The sequence below is a fragment of the Triticum urartu genome, chromosome 3 (assembly GCF_003073215.2).
Source record: "Triticum urartu cultivar G1812 chromosome 3, Tu2.1, whole genome shotgun sequence".
In the NCBI taxonomy this organism is placed as follows: domain Eukaryota; kingdom Viridiplantae; phylum Streptophyta; class Magnoliopsida; order Poales; family Poaceae; genus Triticum; species Triticum urartu.
In genome coordinates this window covers 490,914,849-490,927,296 of record NC_053024.1, presented here as the reverse complement: position 1 = coordinate 490,927,296, position 12,448 = coordinate 490,914,849, and the positions used below count along the sequence as shown (strand labels likewise).

The 12,448-nt window shown below is 41.2% G+C and overlaps 2 protein-coding genes across 2 annotated transcripts; one reads left to right on the top strand and one right to left on the bottom strand.

Moving 5' to 3' along the window:
* Positions 1-522: 522 nt before the first annotated feature.
* LOC125544541 (beclin-1-like protein) lies at positions 523-7,780 on the bottom strand. Its single transcript, XM_048708269.1, has 10 exons — positions 7,122-7,780; positions 6,074-6,432; positions 5,228-5,398; positions 4,202-4,326; positions 3,628-3,676; positions 2,824-2,982; positions 2,043-2,125; positions 1,802-1,873; positions 1,301-1,450; positions 523-994 (listed from the first exon to the last, which is right to left on the bottom strand). The coding sequence occupies exons 1-10, from the start codon at positions 7,273-7,275 to the stop codon at positions 805-807; spliced, it is 1,512 nt and encodes a 503-aa protein (XP_048564226.1). The 5' UTR covers positions 7,276-7,780; the 3' UTR covers positions 523-804.
* Positions 7,781-7,923: 143 nt separating this feature from the next.
* Positions 7,924-12,037, top strand: LOC125544542 (replication stress response regulator SDE2). The gene is made up of 3 exons (XM_048708270.1): positions 7,924-8,648; positions 9,247-9,889; positions 11,556-12,037. Exons 1-3 carry the CDS (start codon positions 8,029-8,031, stop codon positions 11,715-11,717), a joined length of 1,425 nt encoding a protein of 474 aa, XP_048564227.1. The 5' UTR covers positions 7,924-8,028; the 3' UTR covers positions 11,718-12,037.
* The last annotated feature ends 411 nt before the right edge of the window (positions 12,038-12,448 follow it).

The following is a 12,448-nucleotide window of genomic DNA, read 5'->3' as shown; positions in this document are numbered from 1 at the left end:
AACATGAAACTACCCCATCTCCATTTCTCTCACCCCATGATGATAGATCAAAGGGCATAATTGGTTTGGTATCAAAAATTGAAATGCCAATGTTTGGCGTTGTACCAAATATTGGCTCCTACTTGGTTGGTTACCGATTTGTCTTGCATATCTCACACAAAGTTACCGATAATTGGCAAGTATTGGTATTGCCAATATTTAGCTAGCCAAATATTGGCAGCAAACCAATCATACTATATATGAACGAGTATCGATACTCCAGTTGAGGGTGATATCAGTTTTCAATTGAGGGCGACATCAGTTTTCATAGCGGAGTAACATAGAATATGCTATATATGAACAAGTATCGATACTCCAGTTCAATTGCAATCCTTTTACTGAAAAGCCTATCTTTAATCGAATAATGTATACCTGTGATATTAGCGAGTACTCAGTATAACTAAAGCTACAGGTACTTCTAAAGAAATACACGTACGAATATAGGTGTCAGGCACAACGCAGGTACATTGAAACTGCATTCGCTGTCGTTCCAATTTCTCTGCACTTGTAGCGCAAAGCTGATAATACTGATCTAAACGATCTATTTCTTTACAGAGGGAGTACATATTAATGGAACTCACTCCAGTCCATATTTATATACATTGGGCAGGTACATGCATGGATGACTTGGAAGCAACAAGAAAACTAGCTATGCCTGGTATTTATGTACATCAATTTCATATTGTATTGTGATTGGTCAACATGCGGCTACAATCAACGATCCAGCATCTGAGGTCGGTGATTCCATCTGGTTAAAACATCACATCAACCCTTCTTGTTTGGAGACTGCGCCAAGTACAAAGATGCAGATGGCGGCGCGAAACTTGTATTGCCAATAAACCAGTAGAGAACCCACTTCAGGTTGCAAAGCATATATTTTAGAGCCTTTGTCCAGTTCTCCAGTTTATTAAAACTTAAGAAGATTGTGTAGCTCCCTACTTTGTCACCATCAATCCTGGGAAATGAAGAGATCAAATTAATGGTGCATACTTAAGATATCTTTCAATCTTAAGACTTCTTGCCTAGCTCTGCCAGTGCCCTTAAGTAATCCGGTACTTAGTAGTCAAACTAATTTTCATATGAACCAAAGAAAAAAAATAGAATCACAGAAATCACTTGACCACATATAAATAAAAATCTATATGGTTGCCAGTAAAACTTAGATCATCTGAACAGATTTCACCTCATGTTAAAATCATCAGTGACATGCCGTGAAATTCAGAACTAGCGCCAGAACCAATATAGTTGCAAGAATCCTTACTTGTAGGGGAGCTTCAATGACTTATCAGATGGAACATTGTTCTCTTTATCCAAACTTATGGCAAACTCGGAGAACTCTTGCAGGCAAGTGAGGAACCATGTCATGGCTTTGTCAAATCGGGTGCTCCAGAATAAATTCACAGGACCAAACCTGAACATCAACAATGCATCTTGTTAACTTCCCAAGCACGATGAACATGCACTGCTCAACAAGAGAAAAAAAAACGGACACCCGAAGCACACTGCCAGCAACTAGAAAGGATAACAATGATTTTATAACTTCCCTTTGACATACTCCCACAGGCACCGACCAACATAACAAATGCCTTACATTAGTAAATGATAAATAAGTCTGTAAATCTGCAAAGGATGTCCAGTCCAGCTATTTTACTACCATATACTGAACAGGTTCAATAATATAACCATCATTATTCTATTCCATGAGGGAGACCTAGATATCATCCTAGGAAAAAAGGGAGTACAGTTGCAGGATAATGCTTACAGTTCATAGGTATTATTGTTGATGTCTGTTACTCTTGGGTAGCTTCCCATAGGGTGAATCTTGATTCGATATCTGCATAGAAGCTCAGGAACTCACAGCAAAATCATCTCTTCTTGGAACAGTTCTAGTGTACGTAAGAATTGCTAAAAATTTATCATTTAAGCAACTTAGCAATACAAGAATAGGCACTTGTTACCAGTAAATAGATGAAGATAAAAAAGGGCATGTGCGTCAAGGATACTGAAATTTCGGGAAGTACTGAGCCATGGTGTGTAACAGAAGAGCAGCCTGACCCCAAGCAGCATTTATCTCATCCCACTCAACCTACAGTCAAGGCAACAGAGGTTTGTGGCGTTAGTACATAAGATAAAATGTGTATACTCCAAATACAGATTTAATAGATCAACAGAACACAAGTGAAGCACGCAGGACAGTGAAATGAATCAACAAGGGGTCTGCATATCCAGTAAAAAAAACCAAGGAATCTGCATATTGCGGGAGTGCCGCCTCCTTATTAAGCCAAATGACCTTTGAAATTATAACCGTTGGATCACTACCAGTTAGGCGAGTAACAAATGGATGCGTCCCTTGACTGAATGACTGCATAGAATTTTTTCTGTACTACAAATAGGCATATATGAACTACAGATGCATCTGAATGAAAATTTATAGTAATCTAACGTATGATTCGGTTCAATTCAGTGTGCACGCAACGATGGTGCACTGCAGCTCCAGCATAATCTTGTACGCCATAACTATCCAAAGTTGCAGTGTCAAAAGTCAGCAGCTCCATTTTAAGTTAACATTTTAGTAGCCACTATAAATATCTATAAAACTGCCAGTGTCGAGTGCATAGAGTTGATCACCCTCATCCACGAACACCACATGGATGTTACATTTGTACCAATTATACAAATGTATCTAACTAATGTCTTGATTGCCATCCTTCAAACACAGTGATGTCATAATTGAAACAAATAGCATTAGCAATGTGCAGCACAGATTATAGCTTGTATAGTTACCTGTACATTAGGCAGACGACCGAGACGGAAGTTGTTTATTGTTCCAATCACTCCATCATGTGAAATATAGAATGCATCATTGAGAACATTTGTGCGCTTTAACAGTTCCAGGTGGACCTGTGAAACTTCTATCTTGGCCAAAACCGCATCTCTTTCTTCCTGAAAAGTGGAATACACTATATTCAGCCATGACTTGGAGCATCAAGGGAAAATGCTAACAAGCAGTTCAGATATTAAAAAATGCATTTTGAGAAGACAAATCGTGATGCTTTAAAAGAAAGCATACGAAACGTAACAATGCTGACTCAGCATAGACCATATTGGCTTGCTCGGTGACTACAGGGTGGGTGCATGCCCAGCCCACCTGCTTTCAAGGTTTCGTCTCTACCACGTATGCTCACTGTTGAATCCCAATAAAAACGCCACTGGTGCGTGACTGTCATTTGGATTTTTTTTTATATTAGCTTTTCAAAATATTTTTAGTTATGCCAACAAAATACAGGAGCATAAAATAAACTATATAACTATTCACTGATCTGGAATAAGATGCATGGCTGACTTGAAACATCAGTTGGGAATGTACTCCCTCCGTTTGCTATTATAAGATGTTTTGGATATTTCAATATGGACAACATACGGACTGAAATGAGTGAGCAAGCACACTAAAACATGTCTACATATATCCGATTTATAAAAAAGTTAGAACATCTTATAATAGTGAACGGAGGGAGTAGATCTCAAAATATGACAAATCAGTAAGTATATTCTTAATCTGACAATGTGTGGCCTGTAATAGGTATATACCTGGTGAGATGTCAGCTGAAACTGGAAGCTGTTGAATTCATGCCAATACCTGAATACAACTATGACACATTAGTTTTGTTTACAAAGTAGTTGGAGCTTAACATAAGCCAACCGAAAATAATCAGATTGCCCAAAACCACTGTTTAATTGGAAAAGCAATACCATGCCTGTGCTCCACTGGTGATATCTTTTGGTGCCAACTATATAGAAAACTATTTTCAGTTAACAGTATAGTACCTAATAGAACACAATCAATTTAATTTCGAACAGTCACATTTTGAAATGAGGAGTAGTTGCTATACTAGAAACATTATAACACTGTCCTTATGCCTTCAGTAATCCTAATGCTTTTTACTGTAACCATATCACAGCTATTATACTCTAGAACAATACCATGCTGCATCTGCATCATGAAGAAAAAATGATCAGGCGTATCGCCTCTAGTGCCAAGTATACATGCTCACACCCGAAAGTAAACAGAAATTAATTTGAGAATCTATCCTTCTTCTTCTAGAAAAATTGTAAGACTAAAAATATGATGCCAGAACAGTGGCATGGTGAAGAAAACACCAACCGCTCTTCTAATTCTTCAAATTGTTTAGACTTTGTTTCAAGATCCTTCATCTCAGAGCTAACTTCTGAATATTGCTTTTCTGCTTCTTCAATAGCAGCTTTTAGTTTCTTTTCTTCTTCCTCTATCTGAAATGGCAAAATACACATAATGAAAAATCGAATTTGTAAAGTGTTACCTGAAAATATCTTACAAGAAACTAATGAATGCTGCCAGTTCGGAAAATAAAATGTGCCAATTAAAATTTTAACACATAAGGAATATCTTCTACAGTACACTGGCAAAAATCATGAATGGATACACTTCAATATATCTTTATATAGATGATTTATTACACTGTAGAATTGAAAATGTATACATTTTCATTGAAGGTACTGGTGCAGTGCCTACTTTGATTTATTAATAAAAATATTCCTTTGTCTTTCATTATCTTCTTGTCCGAAGCTGAGCACTTCTCTTAACTAGATAGGATTTAAGTGTATGTACAGAAAAGTAGACATCAATTCAGCATAGCGGGCATAAACTGTTTCCTACTTCTCCACGTTGTAATTAGCTGTGTTTAGAATGTACTCCCTCTGTATCAAAATATAAGACATTTTTTGACACTATGATACTGTCAAAAAGCGTCTTATATTTTGATACGGATGGAGTACAATATAAGGTCAATTACATAACTCATACAAAAGTAAACCCGAAATCGAGCTAACAATAATATTTCATGTAATTTCTGTTATCTTAGGTAGCTGCTCAAGACATATTATACACATGAATCATAAGAAAAATGTGTTTCCTTTTTCTTTTTTATGAGAGACTGGCACACAATTTCATCTATTGCTATTTGATATGACAGGAGCAAGTAGCATGAAACTGGAGTTCACTACAGTTCTTAGAATTAAGAATCTCTTGCATGTAGGTCTGTAGGATAAAGGCATGCATCTAGGATAACAACTACGCAATAAACCCTGCATCTTGTGACCTCAATCATTACCATCTAACATGTATGTGTTATTATTAAATAGAGATCAACACCTTCTCTTTCTCCTTGAGGAAATCAGTTTCGCTAAGGACGTTGTAGGATTCCTGCTCCAAACGTTGAAGACATGCATCATAAGCTTTGATGTCAGTATTTACATCCTCAATCTCCTTGTCCATCTTATCAGAAAGCACCCTCATACATTCCAGACAGAGTGGCTGCTCAACCTGCAATATATGTCATATTCACACATGTGTTAGCACTGCTTTTTTTTTCTTTCTAAAAACCAAGACACTGATTAGTGTAGTGATGCAATGTACACAACATGCAGCAGCAAAAACAATGCAAATCTGATGAAAAGGAAGCAAATGCACATGCATGCATGTGCTCAGTACAGAGATATTTTAAACCATTTTAAAGCAACTTATTGCAAACTGAGTTTGTCAAGCAGCAATCTCAAAATACCCGTATTAGTAAATACAAGCAAGTTGACTGCATAGCATGGAACGGTAAGAGTTCCATACACATGAACACCACACACTATAAATACCCAGAGTCTCTTTAATCCGCAGGATTTAAAAAGAAACAGGAATAGGAAAAACACAGAATTGCAATGCCATGTCCACTCTAATCCTATAAGATTAAATTTGTTCTATAGTTTGTCTGATCGCACTACAGGGAAAAAAAACAAAGGATTCTTTCCAAGAGGCTTGAGTGGATGAAATTTCTTTGAAATATAGTGCAAAGGAATCCATAAGAAAAGTTCCAATGGGATTCAGTTCTACAAATCAAACAACCCACACAGGAAAACATTCATAATGATTTTAATCCTCCAAGAATCCTATGAAAATCCTTTGAATCAAAGAGGCCCAGTATGGAAACATTTCAAGCAACTTATTTACCTGAGTTTGTGAACTAGCAATCTCAAATGCCCGCTTTAAGACAGTCACACTAGAGTGAAATCCAGAATTGTTGCCTGGTGAAGGGCTAGTAGAGTTAACATTTGGAGGCGACAGATGCGCGCCACCTCCTTCGGAGGTAGATGTCTTGTATATGGAAGCAGCGGCAGGTGGAAGCATTATATATGACCCCTCTATTGCTCTTGTTGATTGGTTAGGCTCAACATGCCGGGCTGCTGCACTAGGTGGCCGTGGGGGAATCCCGGGGCCTTGAGATCTGTTCTGCTTGGACAACACAACGTAAGAACTGTCCATCCTGCTCGCCCCCATAATGCTGCCCTGAACAGAGGATGCATGCATACCTGGTCCATTAATGGCATAAGAAGTAAGAACCATTACTACCACAAAATATAATCTTCAAGAAACTTACTTAGTGGTGTGCACAAAAAAAAACATTAACTTCAACTGCTTGAAAGCGAAATCCGAGACACCGATGCATCAGTTTACAGAAAAACAAGCAAGGCAAATGCTAAACCTTATCTTATGCTAATATAAATGAAACAGTTTAGTTTTTTATCTGATTGGCAATTATATACATAAGCAATTCCAGCAGGTAGCATCATGAAATGTAAATAAAGAAGAAAGGTAGCTAGTACTTCTTTTCACCTAAAATTACCACTATACAAATATTTCCTTTTATACGTGCAAGCATTCGCTCGTTTAATTTTTATGAATGCAACAACATTCCTTTTACACGTAGCAGAGTTATATTTCTCGTCTAATATCGAGTGCAAACATGTCAAAAACTACTGTTCTCCAGAAACAGCTACCAACAATTCCATGAGAACTTATATGACACAACAAAACAATACCCCTTTTTTGCTAGAGAAAACTGCACTTGTCACACATAATTCAGTTACGTCGAATTCTTCGCTCACATAGAGCCGGCACTCCCTCGATTGTTACCGCAAAGCAGCCCTAGATTAAGACTTATGCAATCGCTACAGGCTCATAATAAAGAGGAACGAATCCAACGGGAGCAAAAAGGTACCGGAGTTGGCGTGAGCAGGCAACCTATCGGGGAATGACTCTACGCCGACGACGACTAGCGCCCGGTGGCATTCCTGGCACTTAAACCGCGGCAGCGACGGGTCCACTCCCCGGCCCTTCTCGCCGCCGGCGGCGGCGGCAACCTTGGGCTTCATGTCGCAGCAGTAACTCGGGTTTAGCTCCGGGCGTTCTCGCGCTTGCGGGATCCCGAAGCTATGCGTATGCAGAATTCCTCCGCCCTTCCAAGCTTAGGATTCCTGATGAACCCCGGCGTGGGGGGATCGAATCGGAGGCGCGGTGAGTCCGACCTGGACTCCACACCAGGAGGGAGGGACGGGAGGAGTCGCGGACGGAATAGGGTGACTTCAACCGCACGCAGAAATGAGTTCGTAAGTCACCCTGACGTGGGGCGCCCACACCACGTGTGGGACCCGCCTGTCGGTCGGTGTACAGCGGCGTCTTCTCTCGACGCCGTCGCCGTGGCTTGTGCTGGTCTACGGGGAGAGGCCGGGGAAGTAGACCGAGAACGGCGGCGTGTGGCGGCGGCCTCGGCGCGGAGAGGAGCAGAGACAAGGCGGAGAAGGGAGAGGCGAGGGAGGCCAGCTGGCGGTGGCGGCGTCGGAGGGGAAGGGGATCTGGGCTTGGAGGTCTCCGCGTCGGCCGATTCCTTTGCTTGTGGGCAGACCGGCGTGTGGAATAATCGGGGACGCACGCGGACGGACGGATAGGCTCCCGAACGCGAGATCGGACGGCCTGAGTTATACCAATCCTAGGCGCTTCATGTCAAAAAGTCTAGCCCCCTCTTTCTCTCTCTCTCTCTCTCTTTTCCCCTTCCCTTCAACGACCTCCGCCAGAGGCCAGAGGTAGGACGCTAGGGTTTCGCCGACCACCACCGTCCACCGCGCGCCATGGCCGAGGCCTCCCAGTACCAGATCCTGGTGCGGCTCCTCGACGGCCGCACCCACTGCCTCCGGTTCTCCACGCCCACCGTATCCGGCGCGGCGCTCCTCGACGCCGTTTCCGCGCTCTCCCGCGTCCCCGCCGCATCCCTCCGCCTCGTCACCGGCCGCCTCGACATCTCGCCCTCCTCCGTCCTCGCGTCCTTCCCCGACGGGCAATTCCCCTCCGCGTCCGCGCTCCTCCGCCTCCGCGGTGGCAAGGGCGGGTTCGGCTCCCTCCTCCGTGGGGCCGCCTCCAAGGCCGGCCAGAAGAAGACCAGCAACTTCGACGCCTGCCGCGACATAAACGGCCGCCGGCTCCGCCACGTCAACGCCGAGCGCCGCCTCGAGGAGTGGAGGGCCGAGGCCGCGGATCGCCAGCTCGAGAAGCTTGCCGAGGACTTCCTCAAGAAGAAGGCCAAAGAGTCAGGCCGCGGCGGCGCCCGAGCTGCCGAGGTCGACAAGTACCTCGAGAAGTACCGCAAGGATGCCGAGAGCTGCGTCAACGCCGTGGAGGAGTCGGTACGTGCCTCCCTTGGGAAGAGGAAGGCTGTCCCCAAGCCACGTGATGCGAAGAAGCTTAAAATTTGGTGAGTGCTAGAACAACAACTTCTCTGTTGTGGTGTATACCCGACTGTACACCAATTATATTGCCATAAATTTGATAAACTGATGCATATTGTTTCAACCATAGTTCATTATGTGAATTAGTAGCTTATTTCATAAATTTATTTGTTTTCCTCTGGAATTTTAGTGTTTGATTTTGTTGAGAAGTTAGCCTAGTTAATATAATCTAGTAGCTTGTCTGGTACAACTGAGTCTGGATGCCAAGGATAAGTCTGGACTGTGTTTTTTACATGCTTGAGATCCTGTCTAATAGTTATTTTAGCTTAAATCGTAACCACATATACGGTGGTGCTCTATGTTTGATTTTATGTGACAAACATGATATATTGGTGTATTATACTTTTATGTTCTATTTGTGCTGAAATGTATATAGTAGTTGCTCTCGTAAGTGGCTAATTTCAGTCAGTTGAGGGATGAGAGGCTATAAAGGTTTCTCTGTTGCAAATGTGCATCTTGTTTTCAGTTAGCTAATATAATCAAGCATGTTATACTGAAGAGTGCTGGACTGTGTGTGTTATTCTATGACGGTGCTAACTGCCTGATTGAATGAACTTGTTTTAGGATGGGCAAGAAGAAAGTAGCAGATGATGAGAGTGATAGTGACAGTGACAGTGATGTGGATGATAATGAGGGTGCAGATGCAAAACCCATAGCTCTTGATCATGGGAATTACTCAAATGAATCCGACAAAAGTGAGGAGAAGGTTGATCTGGCTTCAGTTTCTGGGTCACATTCAGAAGGAGAGTCCTCAGGTGAGAAGTCCCAGAGCAGTGATTCAGAGAAAAATGGAAATGCTCTTCAGGAATCCATGGAAGTAAAGATTAGATTAGGATGTGATTTTGAGTCGGGAGGTAGTTTGGAGTGTGAGGGGGGAACGGCAGTTCAGCCTGCTCCTGAGAACACTTCTGAAAATGGAACTTCTGAGAATGGTAAGAGTGCTCTTTCAGAACAAGTTCTGAAATCAGATGCTCCTGAGAACAGTTTTGAAAATGGAACTTCTGAGAATGATAAGAGTGCTCTTTCAGAAGAAGTTCTGAAATCAGATGATAAAACAGATGTGGATAACACCGGTTCAGCTACATCATCACTCCTTAATGACCCTGTGGTGCCTCCAGTAGACGAATCTGCTGATGTAAATAACAAGTCTCTTCTTTCAGAGGAGCCTGTGGACCTGTCAACATTCAGTTCAGCAGCAGAATTGGAGGTATGTTGTGTTTTTAACCCCTCCGGGTACATATTTATCACCACAGTTACATAATAACACTGTGCCAGACATGTTGATAGGAGGTAGTAGTGATTTTGTCATAAATAAAAGGAGACGTTGCTCTAGGCAGCTGAATTCTCGTGGTAATTCAGTAACTTGACAGTAAGTCAGCTGCTAGTACCAATTAGTGGTAATATAGCATAATTTGTGTACACATGTCATACTATCACAATGACAGCACAAGTTACCTAAACCAGAGTTTTAAAGATCAAATTACTTTCAGCCCATCCAAATAGCATTCATGGTTCTAGTCACAATAGTTTGTTTTCTAATACTCAACAAGTTTAATGTTACCCTCCGAAACACTAGCTCATCCTATTCTATGCCCAATTTATCTTTACATGAGGTGCTGATGGGAATTGTGAATTTTTTATGCATAATCAGCTGGTGCAGAAGCTCATATATATTATTTGTACTCAACCTGCATAATTAGCTTGTGTAGAACTTCCATTGTCATTCAGTGGATCCACCTGTGATAACAGTCGACTTATAATCATCGAGGTACTATAGCCGGTGTACTGCAGTTATGGGCCCTTAGGACAGCAGGAGTTGCCGCCTCCCTCTTGTTTGATTAGAAAATTTTCTTACTCCCTCCGATCCGTATTAATTGTCGCTGGTTTACAAAGTTGTACCAAACCAGCGACAGTTAATATGGATTGGAGGGAGTACTAGAAATTTTGACCTGGCAATTCTAACTAATGATCAGAATAGTTTTACTTCTCTTTATATTGGATTTTAATCCCTGGGAGTCTTTGGTGATAAGCTGGGTCATCTCTGTTGTCTATGCGTTGCATAACTTACAAGTTCAGGCAATAATATGTCTTTCTACCATCGAAATTCTTCTCTCTTATCTATGTTTGGAAGTCTTAGGTGACAAGTTGAATCATCTCTATAGTAGTCTGCGTTTTGCATAGCTTAGGAGATGAAGCACTAAGAAATAATCAGTCTTTCTATCATCAAGATTCTTCTCTCATCTATAGTCTATTTCTCCCTATTCTAGTATCTCGTATCCTTCATGCTGTGTGCCACCCCTGCCCTCTATCATTTAACAAGTTATGAACTGTGGTTCATGACAAGACATCCAGCTCCACACTACTTTGGTCTGAGCTCTTTGTTCTAATGTCCACCTTATGTTCAGTACACCCTCTGTTCCAAATTTCCTGAAGTTCTAGCTTGTCCTAAGTCAAACTTCTATAAGATTGATTAAGTCTAGAGAAAAAATATACTAACATCTCACCAACACCAAAATTGTTTTTTCATTAAATTCATCATAGAACACATTTCCTTACATTATATGTTTGATTGATGTTGCACATCTTAGTGCATTTTTCTATAGACTTGGTCAAATATAGAGAAGTTTGAGTTAAGACAAAACTAGAAATTCTAATAATTTGGAACAGAGGGAGTATGTAAAATCTATTTGCCAACTTCTGTTGAATCTCATTTGTCTAGATCTTTGATTGTTTTTACACACTTCGCTGTAGAACTCACTATATGTTTTGAAGTTTGAAGTATCTCTGACATATCATGTTGCACTCTTTATATGTTTTGAAGTTTGAAGTGTCTCTGACATATCATGTTGTTCATAAACTCTGTTGTCATCCAGATACTTGGCATGGAGAAGCTAAAGCTTGAGCTCCAGACTCATGGACTAAAATGCGGTGGCACTTTAAAAGAGCGCGCGGCCAGACTGTTCCTTCTGAAAACAACCCCACTGGATAAACTACCAAAGAAGCTGCTTGCAAAACCAAACTCTGGAGGGAAGTGAGATGTAGTAGCAAATAACGATTACTATCCCAAGAAAACAAATTACGATGTCAAGTTCACCTGTAATACTGTACTTGTTGTAATGTGATCAGAAATCTCTCGCCCTGGCACTGGAAATTAACTAGATCTCTGTATGTATTATGTCGTTCCTTGCCGCTGCTTGATTTTTTATTTTATTATCGCTGGAGGTGCCTTGGCCTCGAGCGCTAAAGTTTGTACATTCACATATCCTGAGGCTGAATTTTCTTGTAATCACTGACGCCATTATCAGAACTTAATCTGCCCAAAGACATAATACAAGATGAGCTGACGCTTCCTATCTATTGTTGTGATTTTCACTGTTGCTCCTTTAGACGCAATGAGATGATGCACCATGGATTGCTGTGTGATTTTGGTTGCAATGTATTTCATTGATTTATATATATATATTTGTATGAAACATGAATATTCGAATTAATAATATGAGAACTGAAACTAAAAATACATTTGATTTATTATATTTTTTCAAAACGAAGGCAAAGGTAGCCTCATCTATTAATTAAGTAGAAGAGAATTGCCTGGTTAATTACGGGAAACCCGGCAAAAACCGAAACAACAAGGGCCAAGCCCACTCCTATGGTAGACTAAACAACACAGGGCAAAGCCCACCCTTATCGACGACAAGTCGATCTGCAGTCAGACAACGCAACTCCAAATCTAACGGAGAACTTAGAAGAACAAAACCAGGCACGG